At 45.6% G+C, this 17,411-nt stretch overlaps 1 protein-coding gene across 4 annotated transcripts in view; it reads right to left on the minus strand.

The window, feature by feature from the left end:
* TECTA (tectorin alpha) overlaps positions 1 to 17,411 on the minus strand; it is a 78,964-nt gene that overhangs the window by 14,910 nt on the left and 46,643 nt on the right. For all 4 annotated transcript variants that reach the window (XM_027081995.1, XM_027081996.1, XM_027081999.1 and 1 more), the window contains 5 exons: positions 16,212 to 16,773; positions 9,085 to 9,284; positions 4,611 to 4,994; positions 2,261 to 2,547; positions 405 to 685 (listed from right to left, as the gene is read on the minus strand). In XM_027081995.1, coding sequence (XP_026937796.1) covers positions 405 to 685; positions 2,261 to 2,547; positions 4,611 to 4,994; positions 9,085 to 9,284; positions 16,212 to 16,773 — 1,714 coding nt within the window. The remainder of the gene's footprint in view (positions 1 to 404; positions 686 to 2,260; positions 2,548 to 4,610; positions 4,995 to 9,084; positions 9,285 to 16,211; positions 16,774 to 17,411) is intronic.

Genomic DNA, 17,411 nt, shown 5'->3' on the forward strand with positions numbered 1-17,411 from the left:
GTGCCTTCTCTTTCTGATCTGGGCTCTGACCCATGTTAAGGGAGCCATGTTAAGGAGAGCTGAGTTTGGGGCACTGAAATCAATCAGGAATCCTATACTCTGTCCGGCTATCTTAAAGTCACTAGCTACACTGGTGTTTCTCCAACCCAGAGAACCTCACCTTCTCCAGCGGGTGTTCCAAATTCCATAACTGGTCAGGCAATTAGAGGGGAGTCAGGCTCCACTGAAAATGCGCCCCATGAAATCTGCTACAAGCTCTCACAGCTCTCCACCCTCCAACCCTGGAAGCAGATCTATGGGTCAAGATGCAGACCAGCCAGCTGGCCCTGGACACAGCGATGCCACTGGCAAAGCTGTGCTTTCAACTTAGCAAAGAGTCTGCAGAAATAAAATAATTCTCTTACAGCAATTCTCTTTCTCAATCCACTCGGTGCTGAGGATCCCGAAGGAGCGGCAAGACTCCCCATAGGCAGCCAGGGAGCCGCACAGCTGGTACTTCTTGTGGTTGTAGCAGCCGTCCAGGTAGCAGGACTCGTAGAAGGGAAGGGGGTCGAGCAGCCCGTAGCAGGGCTGGAAGAAGCCCTTCATGTCCGTGAGCTTCAGGCAGTAGCCGTCGCCCTGCATCTTCTGGATGTGCACGTTGTCACACATGGCCGCGTACTGGGAGAACTGCAGCTCGTTGCAGCTGGGGGCGAGAGGTCTGGTCAGGGTAGGAAGCAAAACGAGGCATCCAAGATGGCCGACGAAAGGGCAGACCGTGGCAGTGCCCTTTTCAGCTAACCCAGAAGTTAGTGTGGGATGCTGATCCCAACACTAACAGACTGTGTGACCTTAGGAAAGTCACGGTAATTTCTATTGTTACGCCACTGGGATAAGTGAGGGTAAAATAAAGTGATGGACTGGTAGCCAAAGTGTCAGACAAAAGGTAGATCTTGGTATAATAACCATTAACCTTCGATATAACTGATACAATAACTATTAACGGGTGCTCATATAATAACAACCACCACCAATAATAATAATAGTTACTATCACTATTAATAATCATAGCAACGACAGTTGGTAGAATTAAAGATTTGAAAGGAAGTCCAGAAACTTCTCAACCAGTTCCAGTTTAGCTATCAGAGACCAAAAGTAAAATCATCAAAAGAAAATTGGTGTCAGGCTGAAATCGTTTATAAAGGAAGAAAAAAAGGAAGAGAGGAAGGGAAAGGAAGCTTAAACAGACTCATAATTCCTCAGGAGGAACTGAAGCTTGCTCACCTTTGGAAGCCCCAGAATAGCTTAAGTGTGCAAAGTAGTCATTTTTCTAACTGTGGGCCCTAGAAGTGACATTTTAGAGAAAGCATCACATTAGGAATTCTGGAATCTAATCCTGGCTTTGCCACTTATAGGACCCCCTCAACGTAAATCATTCCACTCTAGCCTCTGTTTCACCTAGAAAAGAGACTGGACCAGATGGTGCCCAAGGTTCTTTCCAGCTCTGGGTCCCATAATGCACAGGATAGTTTAATTTACGGTACATTTTTCGGTTTACACCTGCAGAAGGGTCACAGAGGGTTTGGGGCTTCATTTTCACATCTGGGAATTTAGCTGATGTTTGGTGTATTAAAGCACAAGGGGACAGAACCATTGTACGAGCAAAGAAATGCCAGGAAAGAGAAGCATATCTATAGATCCTGAGAGGAATTAACATAATTCAGCAGCCCAGAAGGGCCCTAAATTAAACGCCTTTGGAGTAACTTGTTTAGCTCATTCTATTTCAGCTGGCCAGAGAGGGGCCTGATAATCCCCTTGCGGACTTCTGCTTTTAAAAAGGCTTTCTTGATTCCCACCAACTTGTACCTGCACAAAACCAAGCCTCTGGTAAGAGTCACAGACACACAGTCTCAGCACGGGGGAGCAAGGGATAGCCCTCATCTCCTGGGTTAAATCTTAATCCCACCCCCCAGCAGGGGTGCCCAGTTGCAGTCGGGCAGCTGGCCAAGGTTTCAGAATTCTAATCTTGGGCACCCTCTTCTGTTTAGCCGAGGGCTGGATGACACAAAAATGTAGACTTTTATCATCTAAGCCTAGTTCCTCCCTCTGCTGTTCAAGAAACTGCTGTGCCTATTTGTATGATGAAAACTCCAAAGACCTTCAGCTTAGCTCTTTGCAGGAGTCCGGAAGGGTGATGCTGTACAAAGTCCCTTCCTCAGCAACACCTGTCATGGACGTGGGAGGACTGGGGCCCCTGAGTCTAGCGGCTGGAAGTTCTCACCTCTTCTGCATACCGTTGGTTTTCCAGCTCTGGGCCAGCACCACGCTGCTCACCACAGGCCTCCCCCGCAGGGTCACGTAATCATCGGTTAAGTCCCCGTTGAAGTTGCCACAAAGGCCACACACTTTGTTCTGCAGCCTCTCACTGATGCTGATTTTTATTACGTTGAAACCATTGTAGTGTATCTGGATGTCAGGGCTGGTGTCGATCACCAGGAACCCCTCGCTGCTGTAGATTTTGGTTGCCAACCCGGTTATAAACGGAACATTCACTTGTGTGCCATTCACCTGTCAAAGGAGAAAGAAAAAGTATATGACCCTCAAAGCAGGGACTGGCAAACATTAACTGTAAAGGGCCAGAGTAAATATTTTAGACTTTGCGGCCCATATGATCTCTGTCAACTCTGTCCTCGTGGCAGGAAAGCTGCCAGAGACAACAGTAACTAAATGAGTGAGGCAGTGTTCCACTAAAGCTTTATTTACAAAAACAGGCAGCAAGGAGATTTGGCTGAATTTCATATTTTGCTGACCCCCGCCCTAGAATTTGAGTACTCCCTCATCTAACTGTCCACAGTTCCCCCCCAGAGAAGCAAAATATGGAGGCAGAGAGTTACAAAAAAAAATGATGGAAAAGTATAACTCACAACAAATGGCTGGATTTTTGTATAAAATTTTCTCTAGCATAAACCAATTACTGAAAACGAAATCCCAATCCTGTGCTAAGGAGGGTCTAACACGGTTAAAATGAACCTGGGGGTCATTGCTATGTTAATTGTTTTCTTGTTTATAATGTTGAAACAGGAGGTACCCTCCCAGAGGTCCTAGAGGTACAGTATTTTCTCCATTTGTCATTTTCTTGCTTTATAACAGTTTCTTTTTTCCTTAGCCCTTAGGACAGAACATAACATGCCTTTCCTGTACTTACATAATAAATTCTTCTCCCCACCCCAGGTTATTAGTAACTTTCATTTCTTAGAAAAAGCAGAAGCCTTTAAAAAATATGATTCTTTACTATTTTAGTGGCTGGGGGTGTTTTATTCAGCACAATGTCAGTTTTGCTGTCACGTGGTCCCTTTTCACTTTCTTGCTGCTGTATTCTGGACCGATGCAGTTGTGTCTATGTGGGCCAATTTGCAAAAGGAATTGGAGTGTCAAAAACAGTAGCAGCTTTCATTGACGTTAAAAACCAGTATTAAAATCCAGACTTTTCCTTTTAAGCCTGCAAAATACTGCCAGTCTTTTCCCTAAGGCTGGATACTAAGCTATTTGATGACTCTTCAGATAAAGATATTCCCAGTGCACAATTATCTGAGCCCGTGGTAGAAAGCAGATACAGTAACACTCAATTCCAAAAATGCTCCTATGCGTGTGCTGGCTCTCTCCCTGGCCCTTCCTAGCTGGAACCGCAACCCGGGGTACCGGGTGCTGACTCCATGGTTCTGGTCTGTCTGCTATGAACAGCCTGGTTTAGCTGAGAGGCTGGGGGTCACCACCACTAGTTCCGAGCAGATTATCTTCTTAAATGGAGGGATGGGAGGAATGCAAGTTGGAGAGGTGTATTAGTTATGGGGGTGGGTTGGAGATTCACATTTATTTATATACGGGTCTAAGATTCACAAGAAACCAGGCAGCAGGCCTAGGGAAGGGCCAACCTAAGAGAAAGCCACCATATCCTTCCTCTGTTTTCTTTCCCTTGGTGTGTCATCAGGGGGCGCTCTCATAGGGAGGGACGATCCCTCCCTGCCGTTTTTGTTTGTTGGTTTAACATCTTTATTGGAGTATAACTGCTCTACAATGGTTTGTTAGTTTCTGCTGTATAACAAAGAGAATCAGCTATACATATACATATATCCCCATATCTCCTCCCTCTTGCATCTCTCTTCCGTTTTTATTTAGTAGCTGTGTTTATAGGCAAACGCTTGCCTTCTCTCAGTTTCTAGAAAGAATGGCAGAGATGAAAGAGTGGGTCTTGGTACAGGTAGGCAGAGCTAAGAATAATTTTAAAGGCTCTTAAAAGCAAATGAGATGCTTTTTGGAAATTAATTCAAAGTAAAAGTTGACTTAGCTACCATTTTATCACCTGAGGCTCTATCAGCACCCACACCGATCTTATAGCCCTGAGACACTGTACATTTCCTTTGGAAATCGTTAGTCAAGGACTAAATGGGGCCCATGCTTACGCTTATAGAATCTTTATATTTTCATTCTTTAAAATCTGGTCATCGGTGTATGGTACGTATGAAGCAACAGCCTGTTATCCTCAAACCTCACGGAAAACCACAGCAAACAACCCCCTAGACACGCCCACGTTCCAGAGTACGTTTCTTAAGAATCAAGGACAGGCTCGTCACCTTGACAGTGTGCCGGTCGTTGATGAGAATCTGCTCTTCGTTAATGTAGAAATAGACGGGCGAAATGATGGTGAGATTGGGGGACGACCACTTGTCGAAGTTGATGATGAGCTGGAAGGAGATGTCGGGGAGCTTCTGGCAGATGGTGGAGAGCACGAAGGCGCAGTTGGCTGGGAAGCGGAGGAAGGCGCCGTCGAAGGTGCGGAAGACGCCGCCGCCGGCCGCCAGGCAGTAGGAGGTCTTGGTGCTGAAGCAGCCGCGCACCCCGTTGCGCAGCGCGCACTCTTCGTCTGACTTGCACTGGCGCGGGTCGCACTGGATCAGGTTGCGCCGGAAACAGCGGCAGCGCCGCGTGCAGTCACTGTTCCAGAACAGCTGCTTGGGCTGGAAGAGAGGCGCCGTTTGCATGCAACTCAGGCTGTGGTCAGAGTTGGGGCCCCCAAAGCCCAGTCCACCTGGACCCTTTCCAGGTGGGGCTGGCCTATCAGTAATGGGGATGGAATTTGCAACAAGGAGCAGTAGGGAGGCTGGTTCAATTCAAACGTTACACCCCCTGCATGTAACTCAGATGCCAAACAATGTGCAATTTAGTCTTTATTGGTTTCAGTCAAGAATTTGGGAATCTCTACGGCTGGATTGTAGAACTAATCACAGCCAACCAACAGGAATGGGCAGCTGCCAGAGGAGGAACTAAGTGAAGAGGAAAAATATTTGGTAGGAAATTAATCTAACAAGTACCAGCTCCACTTCAAGGAAGAAATTTAAATTCACTCAGTAATGATAAACCCCACCCTTCAATCTTAAATAGGTTAAAAGAAAGCGATAACCAACTCTTATGATGAACCATTTCAACATTCCACAATACTCACTGTTCCAAACGTTTTCCTTGTATCTAATCTACTTCCAATTTACTTCTGTTGCAAATACTTCATTTCTATGTCCTGAAGTGAGAGACCTAGATAACAGTGAGGTTCCATGAAAGGAGAGCTTTGAGATCAGGCCACCTGGGGTTTGATCCCAGCCCTGCCACCCTACATGTGCCACCCTGAGGGGCACTACCAAGCTCCCAGAGTGTCAGTTTCCTCTCTCGAAACTGGAGATAATAATAATATCTTGCAAGGCAGTTGTGAAGATTAAATAAGACATGTGAAGCACATTTTCCGGCTGAGAGAAGGTACTCAATAAATAATAGCTGCTGTTATTACCGGAGAAGGACCGCTCACCCTCTTTCAGATAGTGAGGAATTATATAAAGTTATATTAAATACTACGACCAAGTGGATCATCAGTTGGTAGCAGCTATTATTTTTCACTCCTTCTGCAAATCTGTAGACATGACTCTGCTTGGGGACCTCGTGCTCTTGATCTTGCACTTGTTCTAGACCAAGAATTCCAGGAAACTGTTGGAAATTGGTCGTGATTGTCCAAGTGGAGTGTGGTCCCAACGAGTGGACTACTTCATAGAGATGTGGCCACTCGGGGCATTAATTCAATTTTCTAAAACGGTGCTATCCAGAGGTGGTTTATTTATTCATTGTTTTTGCGGTACGCGGGCCTCTCACTGTTGTGGCCTCTCCCATTGCGGAGCACAGGCTCCGGACGCGCAGGCTCAGCGGCCATGGCTCACGGGCCCAGCTGCTCCGCGGCATGTGGGATCTTCCCGGACCGGGGCACGAACCCGTGTCCCCTGCATCGGCAGGCGGACTCTCAACCACTGCGCCATCAGGGAAGCCCCAGAGGTGTTTAAATGGCACAAGATGGGCCTATGCTACTGTCTGGTCACCATTTTCCATTTTAACTATAGACTTATCAAAACCCTGGATATCAAATACAGATCTGACTCAGATCCAAGGGTAAGTAGATAGAGGGTGAGATCTTCCAGGAAGAGTTTTCTCAATCTGGTGCACTTTAAGATTCCAGTGCACTGCTGATTCTTTCATCCTCAAAATGAAGTAGTTCCCGGAACCAAGCCTTCCCTCCCTCCAGACCTGTAAAATATTGACTTTCTTTCTCTTGTCAGATTTGCAGAAAAATTGAGTGGATGGTTTGGCCTCTCTCTGATAAGAAGTCAGACATTACATGGGTGGAAAGAGCAAAATAACCTGAAGTGTGTGGATATGATCAAGGGTAAATAACTCATCCCACAGGGGAACTTGATCATGAAACTGGCATCACAGTAAAGAGACAGGCCCAGTGCTGCTTTCTCCACCTTAATTAGACCCGACAACGTCAGCTGGGTGATTACCCTACATGCTAATGGCTAGATGTGTTCTCTTTTTATTTCCAAAGAAATCTGTTGAATAAACAGCCTCCAAGCTTGTTTGAATCGTGGCAAGTAGATGTGGATTATCTGTTTTGTGAGTTTGCTACTTCCCAGATATATGTTGTCAAAACCCACTGACTTTCTGATGAAAAGCGGATAATAATGTTTATAGTGCTAACAGCTGCTGAGAGCTGTATTGTGCCTTCCCGAGAGCTCCAAGGGCTTTTACACGCATCGTTTCATTAACACACCTGGATTTTTCATTTATAAAATGCTTCTGAAGAGAATGAACAAAAACAATAGCAGTTACCAATTATTGAACTACTAGGTGCCAGGTACTAAGGCACCTGGCATTGATTATTTATACAACAACCATACTGAGTTGGTATTATTAGTAATGTTTTGTAGATAAGGCAACAGAAGCTCAGAGGAATGACACAGTTTGCTCAATGTCACATCAACAGCATTGGTTCAGCTAGGATCAAACCCGAATCTCATTCCGTTATGTCACAGACACTCAGGATCTCTGTGGAGGGGTGCATGACACACTTGCTAGATGGATACATTTCAGTAAATCTCTGGACAGGGGAGCAGAGATTATAATAGTGTTTTTCAGTTTTGAGCCTGGTTATCTCTTCTCCCAGATTGTGGGAAAACGGAATCTATTATTATTTTCTCCCACATGGTCTGCCTCTTCCTTTCAAATAATCAATATTTCTAAGAGCTTAACTTCAAAACTCATCTCTACCAAGAAGCCTTCTTTGATCAATTTTACTATTTTACTCTACTTTTTCCCATCTTTCTAATACAACATTTAAACAAATTTCCCACCGAAAATGAGACCGAAGGTAACGTCCATATTGATTTTCTTTTATCTCCTCTCAAAGTAAAGCCAACTTAGTTGTTCTTGAACAAGAACAATGCATCTTTACAGAAAGGAGGCATTATTTATTTTTTGCCTAGTTTATTTCCAGTTCAGACATTTCAATTAGATTTTTTTAATGCTGTGGCTCTTTTTCATCTTAAAATTGATTAGTTCTCTAGGGTATTATATTTCACTTGTTGATATGTTATTTTGTAATTGTCCTCTTGTTCTTTAAAGTGCTTTTTTTCTTTTTTGCGGTACGCGGGCCTCACTGTTGTGGCCTCTCCCGCGGCGGAGCACAGGCTCCGGACGCGCAGGCTCAGCGGCCATGGCCCACGGGCCCAGCCGCTCCGCGGCACGTGGGATCTTCCCGGACCGGGGTACGAACCCGCGTCCCCTGCATGGGCAGGCGGACTCTCAACCACTGCGCCACCAGGGAAGCCCTAAAGTGCATTCTTTCCCCCTCTCCTGAATAGATTTTCAAGTTCCTTAAGGCAGGGAACATGCTTTATCATCCCCAACGATACCACTAGCACAGCGATCTGCAAATAGCAGCTATTCCATCGATGCTATTGTTAACTGTCTACTCGCCAGTGTACGGTGTTGATATCCTTTAAACAGAGAATGGCCTGGAGGCAGAACCAAGGGCTAAATACCCTCTCCAGGAAAGATCTCTTCTAGCTTAGCATCACAGCACATAAAGAAAGATTACAGGGTAGAAAAGTAAATGATTTTGTGAGCTAATATGTTTTACTCAAAGAAGGGCATCTTCATCAGCTTTATGTGAAGCCCCCAAAGAGAGAGAAGCAGAGGGTAGGACACAACTCTCGGGGGACGGTACTAGAGGGACAAATGACACATGCAGAGATGGCAGCCCTCACTCTCTCTAATGGAGCTGCAATAAGCAGAAGAGGCAAAGCCCCATCTGCTAGCCTTGAGCTCTATCTTTTGCAGTTAAAAGTGTCCTTAGCCGAGACAGCTACAAATGTCAGATTCACCACCGTCCTATTTCCAAACAGTAGCCACATCAGAAGCTTTCTAACTAAGATTTACAGGAGAAGAAATCAGAAGGACCTAGAGAAAGGCGTGGAGGAGAGAGAAACACAAATGCTAGCGAGGAAGGGTGGGAGAGTGAGACCCAAACACGTTTCCCAATCCGGTACTCCGTGCGCAAGAGCCTCACCAGACCTGTCCTTGACCTCTCGGCCCCCCGCGCTGCCTCCCTGCGAATCCACACCACAATCTTTGTAATCAAGTGGGAAGATGGGTCCACCGTGGCCCGCCTCTTGGAGCGGGAGAGAAATCTGCTGCCCAGCAAGGAGGACCCGGTGGGTGGGGCGCCCCTACCTCGTAGTACTTGCCGTCAGAGTAGCAGCCGCAGTTGTGGGGCAGGATGCAGCTTTTGCCGTTGAGGACGTAGCCGGCGTCGCACTGGCAGCCCTCCACGCAGTAGTGGTTGCAGTCGCTCTTCAGGCGGATTGCGGCGCAGCGGGGCTGGCACACGCTCACGCAGCTCTCGTAGTGGCTGTTGGGAGGGCAGGTGACGGCTGGAACGGGAGACGAGAGTCAAGATCGACAGTCACCAGGACGGTCAACGCTTTCCTCTGGCCTATCGCTCACCCACTTGCGGAGACGGAGGCCCGGCGGGGAGGAAGCTTTGCCACCTTCCCTCTTTCCTACTCTCTCTGCTTATGGAAAGCCTCTATCTGACTTATCCCTGTGGAAGTAATGGACCAAAGAGCAGATGGAGGTGACAAGGCTCCTCACACCATCTTTGTCCTGTCCTCAGCCTTGTTTCCTGAGGTCCTCTAGAACCTGTTGCCTTAAACCCATCTCCCAACATGCATCTTGACTCCAGTGAGTCACTGGATGGCCCCCCGGGGGTGCCCCATATTCACTCCTGCCTTTAGGTCCCCAGGTGTGTTGATCTCCCTTCCCCAACCCCTTCTTCATCCTCCCAGCCTATCTGAATCCTGCATTCTTCAAGCCCCAGGTGGAGTCCCAACTTATCTGCAGAACTCCCTACTCTTATACCAATACCAACTCAGAACTTCCAGGACCTTTTTCTAAGACAGTAGTTTATAAACGGTAGGCCCCTGAGCCTCTTGATTTCTGAGAAAGCAAACGTGCACTGTGTGTGTGCCTGTGTATACAGACCGACCCATGTCAGCTATGTTCTGTGGTTTTCAAATGCATGTAGATGCTTTTCTGGAAGGCAGTTGGGGTCCTGGTGAAGAGCGTGGGCTCTGGAGCCAAGCTGTAAGAGACTGGAGCCATTACTTAATCTCTCTGGGCCTCAGTTCCTTATCTGTACAACACAGATACCCACAGCACCGCTTCATGGCTCATTGGGAGGGAACGAGTGAGTCTGTGTACTTACAACAGTGCCAAGCAACTAAACGTTCAGTAAGTGTTAGCCAATCATTAAAGATAGGTTTGCTTAAAAGTTTTACAGAAACTAATAATGCCATTTGCAGTGACATGGATGGACCTAGAGATTGTCATACTGAGTGAAGTAAGTCAGACAGAGAAAGACAAATATCATATGGTATCGCTTATATGTGGAATCTAAAAAAATGGTACAAATGAACTTATTGTCAATTCCACTCCTGGGTATATACTCAAAAGATTTGAGAGAAGTATTTCAAAGAGATATTTATACACGTTGTCATAGCAGCATTATTCACAATAGCTAAACCATGGAAGTAATCCAAGTGTCCATCAATGGATGAATGGATGAGCAAAATGTCTATATACAATGGAATTATTCAGCCTTAAAAAGGAAGGAAATTCCGCAGTATACTACAAGGATGAACCTTGAGGACGTTATGCTAAGTGAAATAAAGCACCCACAAAAAGACAAGTACTGGGGGACTTCCCTGGTGTCTCAGTGGTTAAGAATCCGCCTGCCAGTGCAGGAGACATGCGTTCGAGCCCTGGTCTGGGAAGATCCCACGTGCCGCGGAGCAACTAAGCCCATGCACCACAACTACTGAGCCCGCGTGCCTAGAACCTGTGCTCCGCAACAAAGAGAAGCCACCGCAACAGGAAGCCCACTCACGGCAACAAAGACTAGCCCCCGCTCGCCGCAACTAGAGAAAGCCCACGCACAGCAATGGAGACCCAATGCAGGCAAAAATAAATTAAAAAAAAAAAAGACAAATACTGTATGAGTCCACTTCTCCAAGGTATCTAACGTAGTTAAGTTCACAAAGACAGAAAGTAGAACATTGGTTGCCAGGGGCTGGGGTGGTGTGGGGTGGTGTGGGGTGGGGAGAATTATTGGAATGTTATGGAATGGGGAGTTATTATTTAGTGGGTACAGAGTTTCAGTTTTGCAAGATGAAAAGAGTTCTGGAGATGGATGGTGGTGATGGTTGCACAGCAATATGAATGTATTTAATGCCACTGAACTGTACACTTAAAAATGGTTAACATAGTAAATTTTATGTCTATATTACCACAATAAAACAATTTTAATGCCATATCTGCTATGTCCTTATTTCATTTGCATTCTTTGTGAGGTTGACTGTCTTTTCATTTGTTTGTAATCCATTTGTATGTCTTTCCTGTGAACTGCCTTTTCACATCCTTTGCACATTTTGTGTTGGTTGAGTTTTTTTCTTATTGAATTGTAAAAGCTCTTTATAAGTTAAAAATAGATTTTTGTCTGTCATGTGTTAAAAATATTTATCATTTGTCTTTTGACTTTGCTTCTTCTTCTTTTTTTTTTTTTGGTATGTTTGTGGCTTTGATTATGTTTTTGCCATGTAGAAATTTAAAAATTTAAAGTAATCAAATTTATCAGGTTTTCCCTTATGGCTTTGGTCATTTTGCTTAGAAAGTCCCTCTCTCCTGCAAGATTACCAAAAAGACTCCTTTGTTTTTCTTCTAGTAGTTTTATAACTTAAATTTCTATGTTTAATCTTGGTTCTGTCTGGACTTTTTTTTTTTTCATTCCCTTTTCTTTTTAATTTAATTAAATTAATTAATTTTTTATACAGCAGGTTCTTATCAGTTATCTATTTTATACATATTAGTGCATACATATCAATCCCAATCTCCCAATTCATCTCACCACTACCCCCCCAGACTTTATTTTTGATTGAGGAAATGAAGGAAGTGTTTAAATAGTTTTCTGCCTGCTAGTTTGTCCCTTATTGAATAGTACATTTCCCCCCAGTGATCTGAGATGCCAGCTTTACTATATACTAATTTCTCTTTAGTGTTTGAGCCTGTTTCTGGACTTTCTCATCAGTCCACTGGTTGGTCTTTCTGGGAATGTGCCGGTATTGACTTGTTTTAATTACTGAAACTCTACAATACATTTTAATATCTGGGAAGATATACTATTGATTTAGAGATGTCCACTGTTGTTTCAAGTATGCTGGTCCTATTTCTCCAACTAGACGATAAACTCATTATTTTACACTTCTGATTCTTCCAGGGCCCTCAAAATAGTGCTGAGAACATGACAGGTGGTTAATAAATATTTGATTCTAGAAAACAAACTTCCAAGTTCCTAATTCTGATTTTCTCCACCCAAATGAAGTACTAAGAGCTGAGAGTGATGATGCCTCTACACCTGGATTTCTATCACGGTCACGAATGTGTCTCTTGCTGTGGCCAGTGGACTGATGTAGCCTTTGTGCCCAAGGTGGGTAGGATGTGTGGGTCCCTCTGAGGAGCAATGCAGCAATGCAATAGAATTGACCTTGTTTGAGCCCTGGCTTTGCAACTAACTAGCAGTGCCACCTTGGGCAGGTTACTTACTCTCACTAAACCTCTGCTTCCTCATCTGTAAAATGGGGATAACAAGTAGTAAAGATAAAATGAAGTGCGATTTTGCAAAGCTTCTGGTACAGTGCCTGGTACTTCAATGAAAGCTTCTGTTATTAATAGTAGGAGCAGTTGTCGTAATAGTAATAGGAATTTTTAAAAGTTGTTCCACTAGAATTTATTGAGTTTGCAAAGAAATACATAAGAAACCCCCTAATTACCAGACTTTGGACCCAGGACTCTGAAGTAGCAAAAGCTGCCTCTGATAAAAGAGAAAATGATAATGATACTCAAACTTGGCTGACCACGTACCAGATGTCAGGCACCAGGTGGCCTGGTTTATGAGACACCATCACAGTTAATTCTCACGATGGCCCACTGAGGTTGGGAGATGCCTTCACAGACCTGATCCTACAGAGCTGTACACCCTCTGCAGTACCTGCGGGCTCCCCAGCTCCTCAGGCCTCCTGGCCTGACCAGGGTAAGAGAAGCAGCACTGCACAGGGGGAGAGCACTGTCTCTGGAGGTACTTTCCAACTTACCCGAGCCACCTGCCTTGGGAAAGTCACTGAATCACTCTGAGCTTCAGTTTCTTCCTCTAGAAAATGGGACTATTAATGGTGCCTACTTTACAGGGTTGCTGTAAAGTTACAGGAGTCAATGAGTGAGGACTCATATCGCACTTAGAATAGTGCCTGGCACGCGGGCGGAGCTAAATACCTGCTATGCGTTTGTTATTTGCTTCTCTTACCGTACCCTCACCACCCAGTGCTCTACTTTAAGTCCCCCATTAAGGGACTGAAAGAATGACAAATTCAGCTGAAAGAATTTTAAGGATGGGTTAGTAATTAAGACAATCGGCCTCCCTTTCCCCCCACCCCGCCCCAAGTCTGTTTGTTCAACTTGGGTGAAGGAGTTTTCCAATGCATTTGCAAAGAAGGTAATTGAGTAATAAATTATCCCATTGATAGGAACAGCCAATATCATTGAAAAACAACAGCATTCTACCTTGTTACCAATAAAGCGTACATTTAACGGGCAGTTCTGGGTTAATCCTTTTTCTCCTGAAAACACCATTCTCATATCTCAACATGTGCGTGTTGAAATGGATTAATTCTTAGTAGAAGTGGGGGGTGGGCAGAGGGATGCTGTTCTGCCCTTGCTTCTCAGAGATTAACGTCATGTCAGATATGGTTACAAACAACTGTATTCAAGGCAGCCTGTGTTCACTGATCTCTCAGATTGAATTGGCTGAGTTAGGACTCCATCTCCCACGGCTTTTCTCTGTTCTGAAATTCAAAATGGAAAACTAAGCTGTCTCCAACTGTGTCCGCCCCCCCAATCTCCACCCACACGCCGTCTTTAAAGTATAATTTCTTTCTCTTATTTTAGCTTTTCTTTTTGCCAGTCACCACCACCACCTCTTCAGGAGCTCTCTTTTGGATCTTGGCCCCTGTCCTGAAATGCCAAGGTGGGGGAAGGTCTATCCCTCTCGTGGTAAGGACGCTTGGCCTGGGCCTTGCTGGCAGGCAGCTATCTAGGCCCGGATGGGGCCCGTGGCCAAGGCTGAGGCAGGACAGACTCTGCTCTGAGTGCCTTGGATGGAACTCCCTGTGATGGTGTATAGAGTAGGCAACCGATATCTGGACAGAACTTTGAGGAGGGGAGAGGAAAAGTTGCTGGTAGAGGGGACAGACGGACAAGAAAAATAGTTTTCATATGCATTATGAAGGGTATCCCTTTTCCAAACTGCTTCCCCATCCTGCACCAGTTTCAGCCCCATGGGTCCAAGCTGCATAGAAGTAGGGGACCTTCCTCCTCAAAGGTAAGGTCATAAGAGCTTACGAACTTGCTTCCTTTTCTTTCCTGTGAGTGACAAAAATTGATATCCATAAATTAAGGTGAGACTTCCTGGAATTAGCCTCCTCTAAAAACAGTTCTTCCCTACGGTCTCCCTGCCCATTGCAGCTGGAGGCAATGGATGTGGGCATACACTACCCCTCGCTCCCCATCCCAGCCACGCCACACAGCAGTGCAGTTGCTATGACATGGCCACAGGAAAAGAGGGAACGCCCTGTAGCAGGTCTCAAGAGGCAGCAGGCAGTGTCTCCTCCCTAAAACTGTCTCCCCGTCCTGCACCATCTTTAGGCCCCTGTGTCTACAGCCTGGTGTGCTGATTTAGAGGAAGGCAAGCTCTCTCGCCCCACTGAGCTCACCCCAGTGAATCCAGAGTAGCTCTAGAGATTTATCCAGACCCTGACGTTTTTATAGGCATATTTATTTTACTAAAGTCACCAGAGGCCAATTAGTCTGGACAGTCACTCCTACTGGCATCGCTCCCCCCAGCCCCTCACTCAGGGACTGAGCATGGCTGAAATGGCATCTTTCCCCCCGCCCCCACTTCCTCCCACCCTGTCCTCCCAATCGACATGAATCCAGTTATGTGGGATGTAAATGAACTGTGTGAGCATTAAACGACAACACTGTTTCTGGTTTTTTATCCAAATCTCCCTTTCCCAGGATGAAAAGGGAGTTTACTCTCCGGGACCCCTGCTGGATCACTTATTTAGAGCTCTTTGCATTCAGCATCCATGCGTAGCCTTTTTCATACAGTTAGGCCTAAAAGAAATTTGCTATAGCTAATGAGATTGAGATGGGAAAATAGACCAAGGCAGATTGGCCAAAGACCAATACTGGTCTCTTCCCCGTCTTTTCCTATTGTGATGTGCTAAATGCAGACAAATTATTCCACTGTGAAGCGTATGAGTTGAGGGCAGGAGCTTTGGGGCTGGAAGGTCAAACCCTGACTTTGCCACTGAGATAGTAGGACCTTAGGCAAATTACTTAACTCCTCTGAGTCTCAGCTTCTCCCTAATTGGGTTATGGAGGAACAAATGTTGATAAAGTGTGGAGCACTGGGCTTGGCTCAAAGCGAGCCACGAATGTTAACGATACCACTTAACATGCATGGAGTGTGCTAGGCTTTCAGTTACCCAGTTTGATCCTCCTGACGTTTCTGTAGCATAAAGAGTGTAGGCAGAGCATTATCAGGGGGAAACTAAGGACCAGGGAGGAAAAGTGAAATGCTTCAAAGTCACACCGATCCTTAAGGACAGAGCAAGGCTAGAATCCAGGAGCTCTAGCTCTTTCTCTTGTTTTTCATTGAGATGTAGTTGATGTGCAATATTAATGTTAATTTTAGGTGTATCTAATTCTTTTTCCAATGCTTTTAACATTCTGCTATATTTCATCAACGCAGAGACGGATATATGACATATATGAATCAAATAGAAAAACACACTAAGAGAAAGTGTATAAATTATCAGTACACTTAATGATGGGTCCATGAGGTTCTAGAACAAAGCAATCTACTAACTCACTCTTCCCTCGATTCGTCCTTTGTTAGAACCTTATTGTGCCCTTGCTGAGCCCAAAGGCCATGTGTACTGCTCTGTGCTTTATGTATGTGATCTTATTTCGTCCTCAGAGGAATACAGGGAATAAGCGGTATTAACCCCACTTTACAGATAAGAAAACGGAGGCTCCAGGCGGTTCAATCTCTTGGTTCAGGGAACAAACTCAATTCCAAAGTGCATTTCCTGAAATTGCCCCACTCAGCTTGCTCTGACTTGTACTGGATGACCGGCCTGCCCACACCAATCAAGATGGAAGGAGAGACAACGGGAAGGACTCACAGCAGGACGTGTAGTTCCTCCAGCCGGTCACTGCGATCCCCTGTGTCTGGCACGTGCTGGCGTAGTTCTGCAGCCAGCTGCAGGCGGTCTGCACGGCGCCGCCATCGATGCAAGAGTCAAACAGGCAGTTCTTGTAGAAGAAAGCGGGGTTGACCTTGCTGTGACACTTGGTGAAGCCTGCGTTCTGGTTGGGGATCAGGCTGCAGAGCTGCTGCACTTTGGAGAAACCTTCCACTTTGGCACAGGAAGGGCAGCGGTCGCCACAGCCAACCTGGCAGAAGGTGTCCCTCTTCACCCAGCTCTGTCCAAACTCATTGACGCTGGAGGCCAGCAGACCCATGGGCATCTCCAGGTCATCTTCGGGGTTGCCGTTATAGCGGCCACACAGGCCGTAGGTGATGTTCTGCATGCCCCGAGGGACCGTGATGGACAGGAAGGTCTTCCAATCATACACAACCTTCAGGCCAAAGTCAGTTTCCACCACCACATGGAAGCCAAAGGAAAAGATGTTTATCTTCCCTTGTCCCAACTTCAGGGGCAGATAGAGCCGTTCATTGTTGACCTGCAAGAGCAAGAGGGTCGGCACAGACAATACAGGTGGCCCAGGCAGCCCCGCCCCGCTCTTCTAATGATTAGCCTCTGAGAGGCAGCCCCACGGGGGTTGGAGCAGTTGAATGAAATCTTTGCATTTAGTGTTGTTTCTGTCCCTCAACTATTATTATTAGGATTTGAACACTTAAATGACTATCCTTTGTACACGAATATACCTATTTATTTCAGTGCCTTCTGTTTATAGCATTATTCCCTCCAGGAGTTCAAATTGTTTTCTCCAAGGTAATGAGAGGGCAATAAGAATTCAATTAAAGTTTAGACTAAAATACCCAAACCTAAAACTCTTGTGTTTCTATTTCCAGCTTTACTGTGGATTTCTCTTAGACAAGCCCCAATTTATTAATTCCTCTAGGATCTTCTTTTTCCTGAGGAATGACTTGATTTTGCTGGTGCCTCTGCCTAGGATGCCGTTCTTTACCTGCCAATATCCTTCTCATCCCCCAGACCCTGCTCAAATGTCGGCTCTTCTATAAGGCAAGATTTTCGGAGCTGGTGGTCAGGAAGAATCACTCCCTCGTCTGGGCAACCAGAACATGTTACTTATACTTCTCTCGTGTTCTCCTGCACCTCTGGCCAAGATCAAGCACG

Source organism: Aethalodelphis obliquidens, unplaced genomic scaffold (assembly GCF_003676395.1).
Source record: "Aethalodelphis obliquidens isolate GAN/ISIS:26980383/991018 unplaced genomic scaffold, ASM367639v1 scaffold46, whole genome shotgun sequence".
Taxonomy (NCBI): Eukaryota; Metazoa; Chordata; class Mammalia; order Artiodactyla; family Delphinidae; genus Aethalodelphis; species Aethalodelphis obliquidens.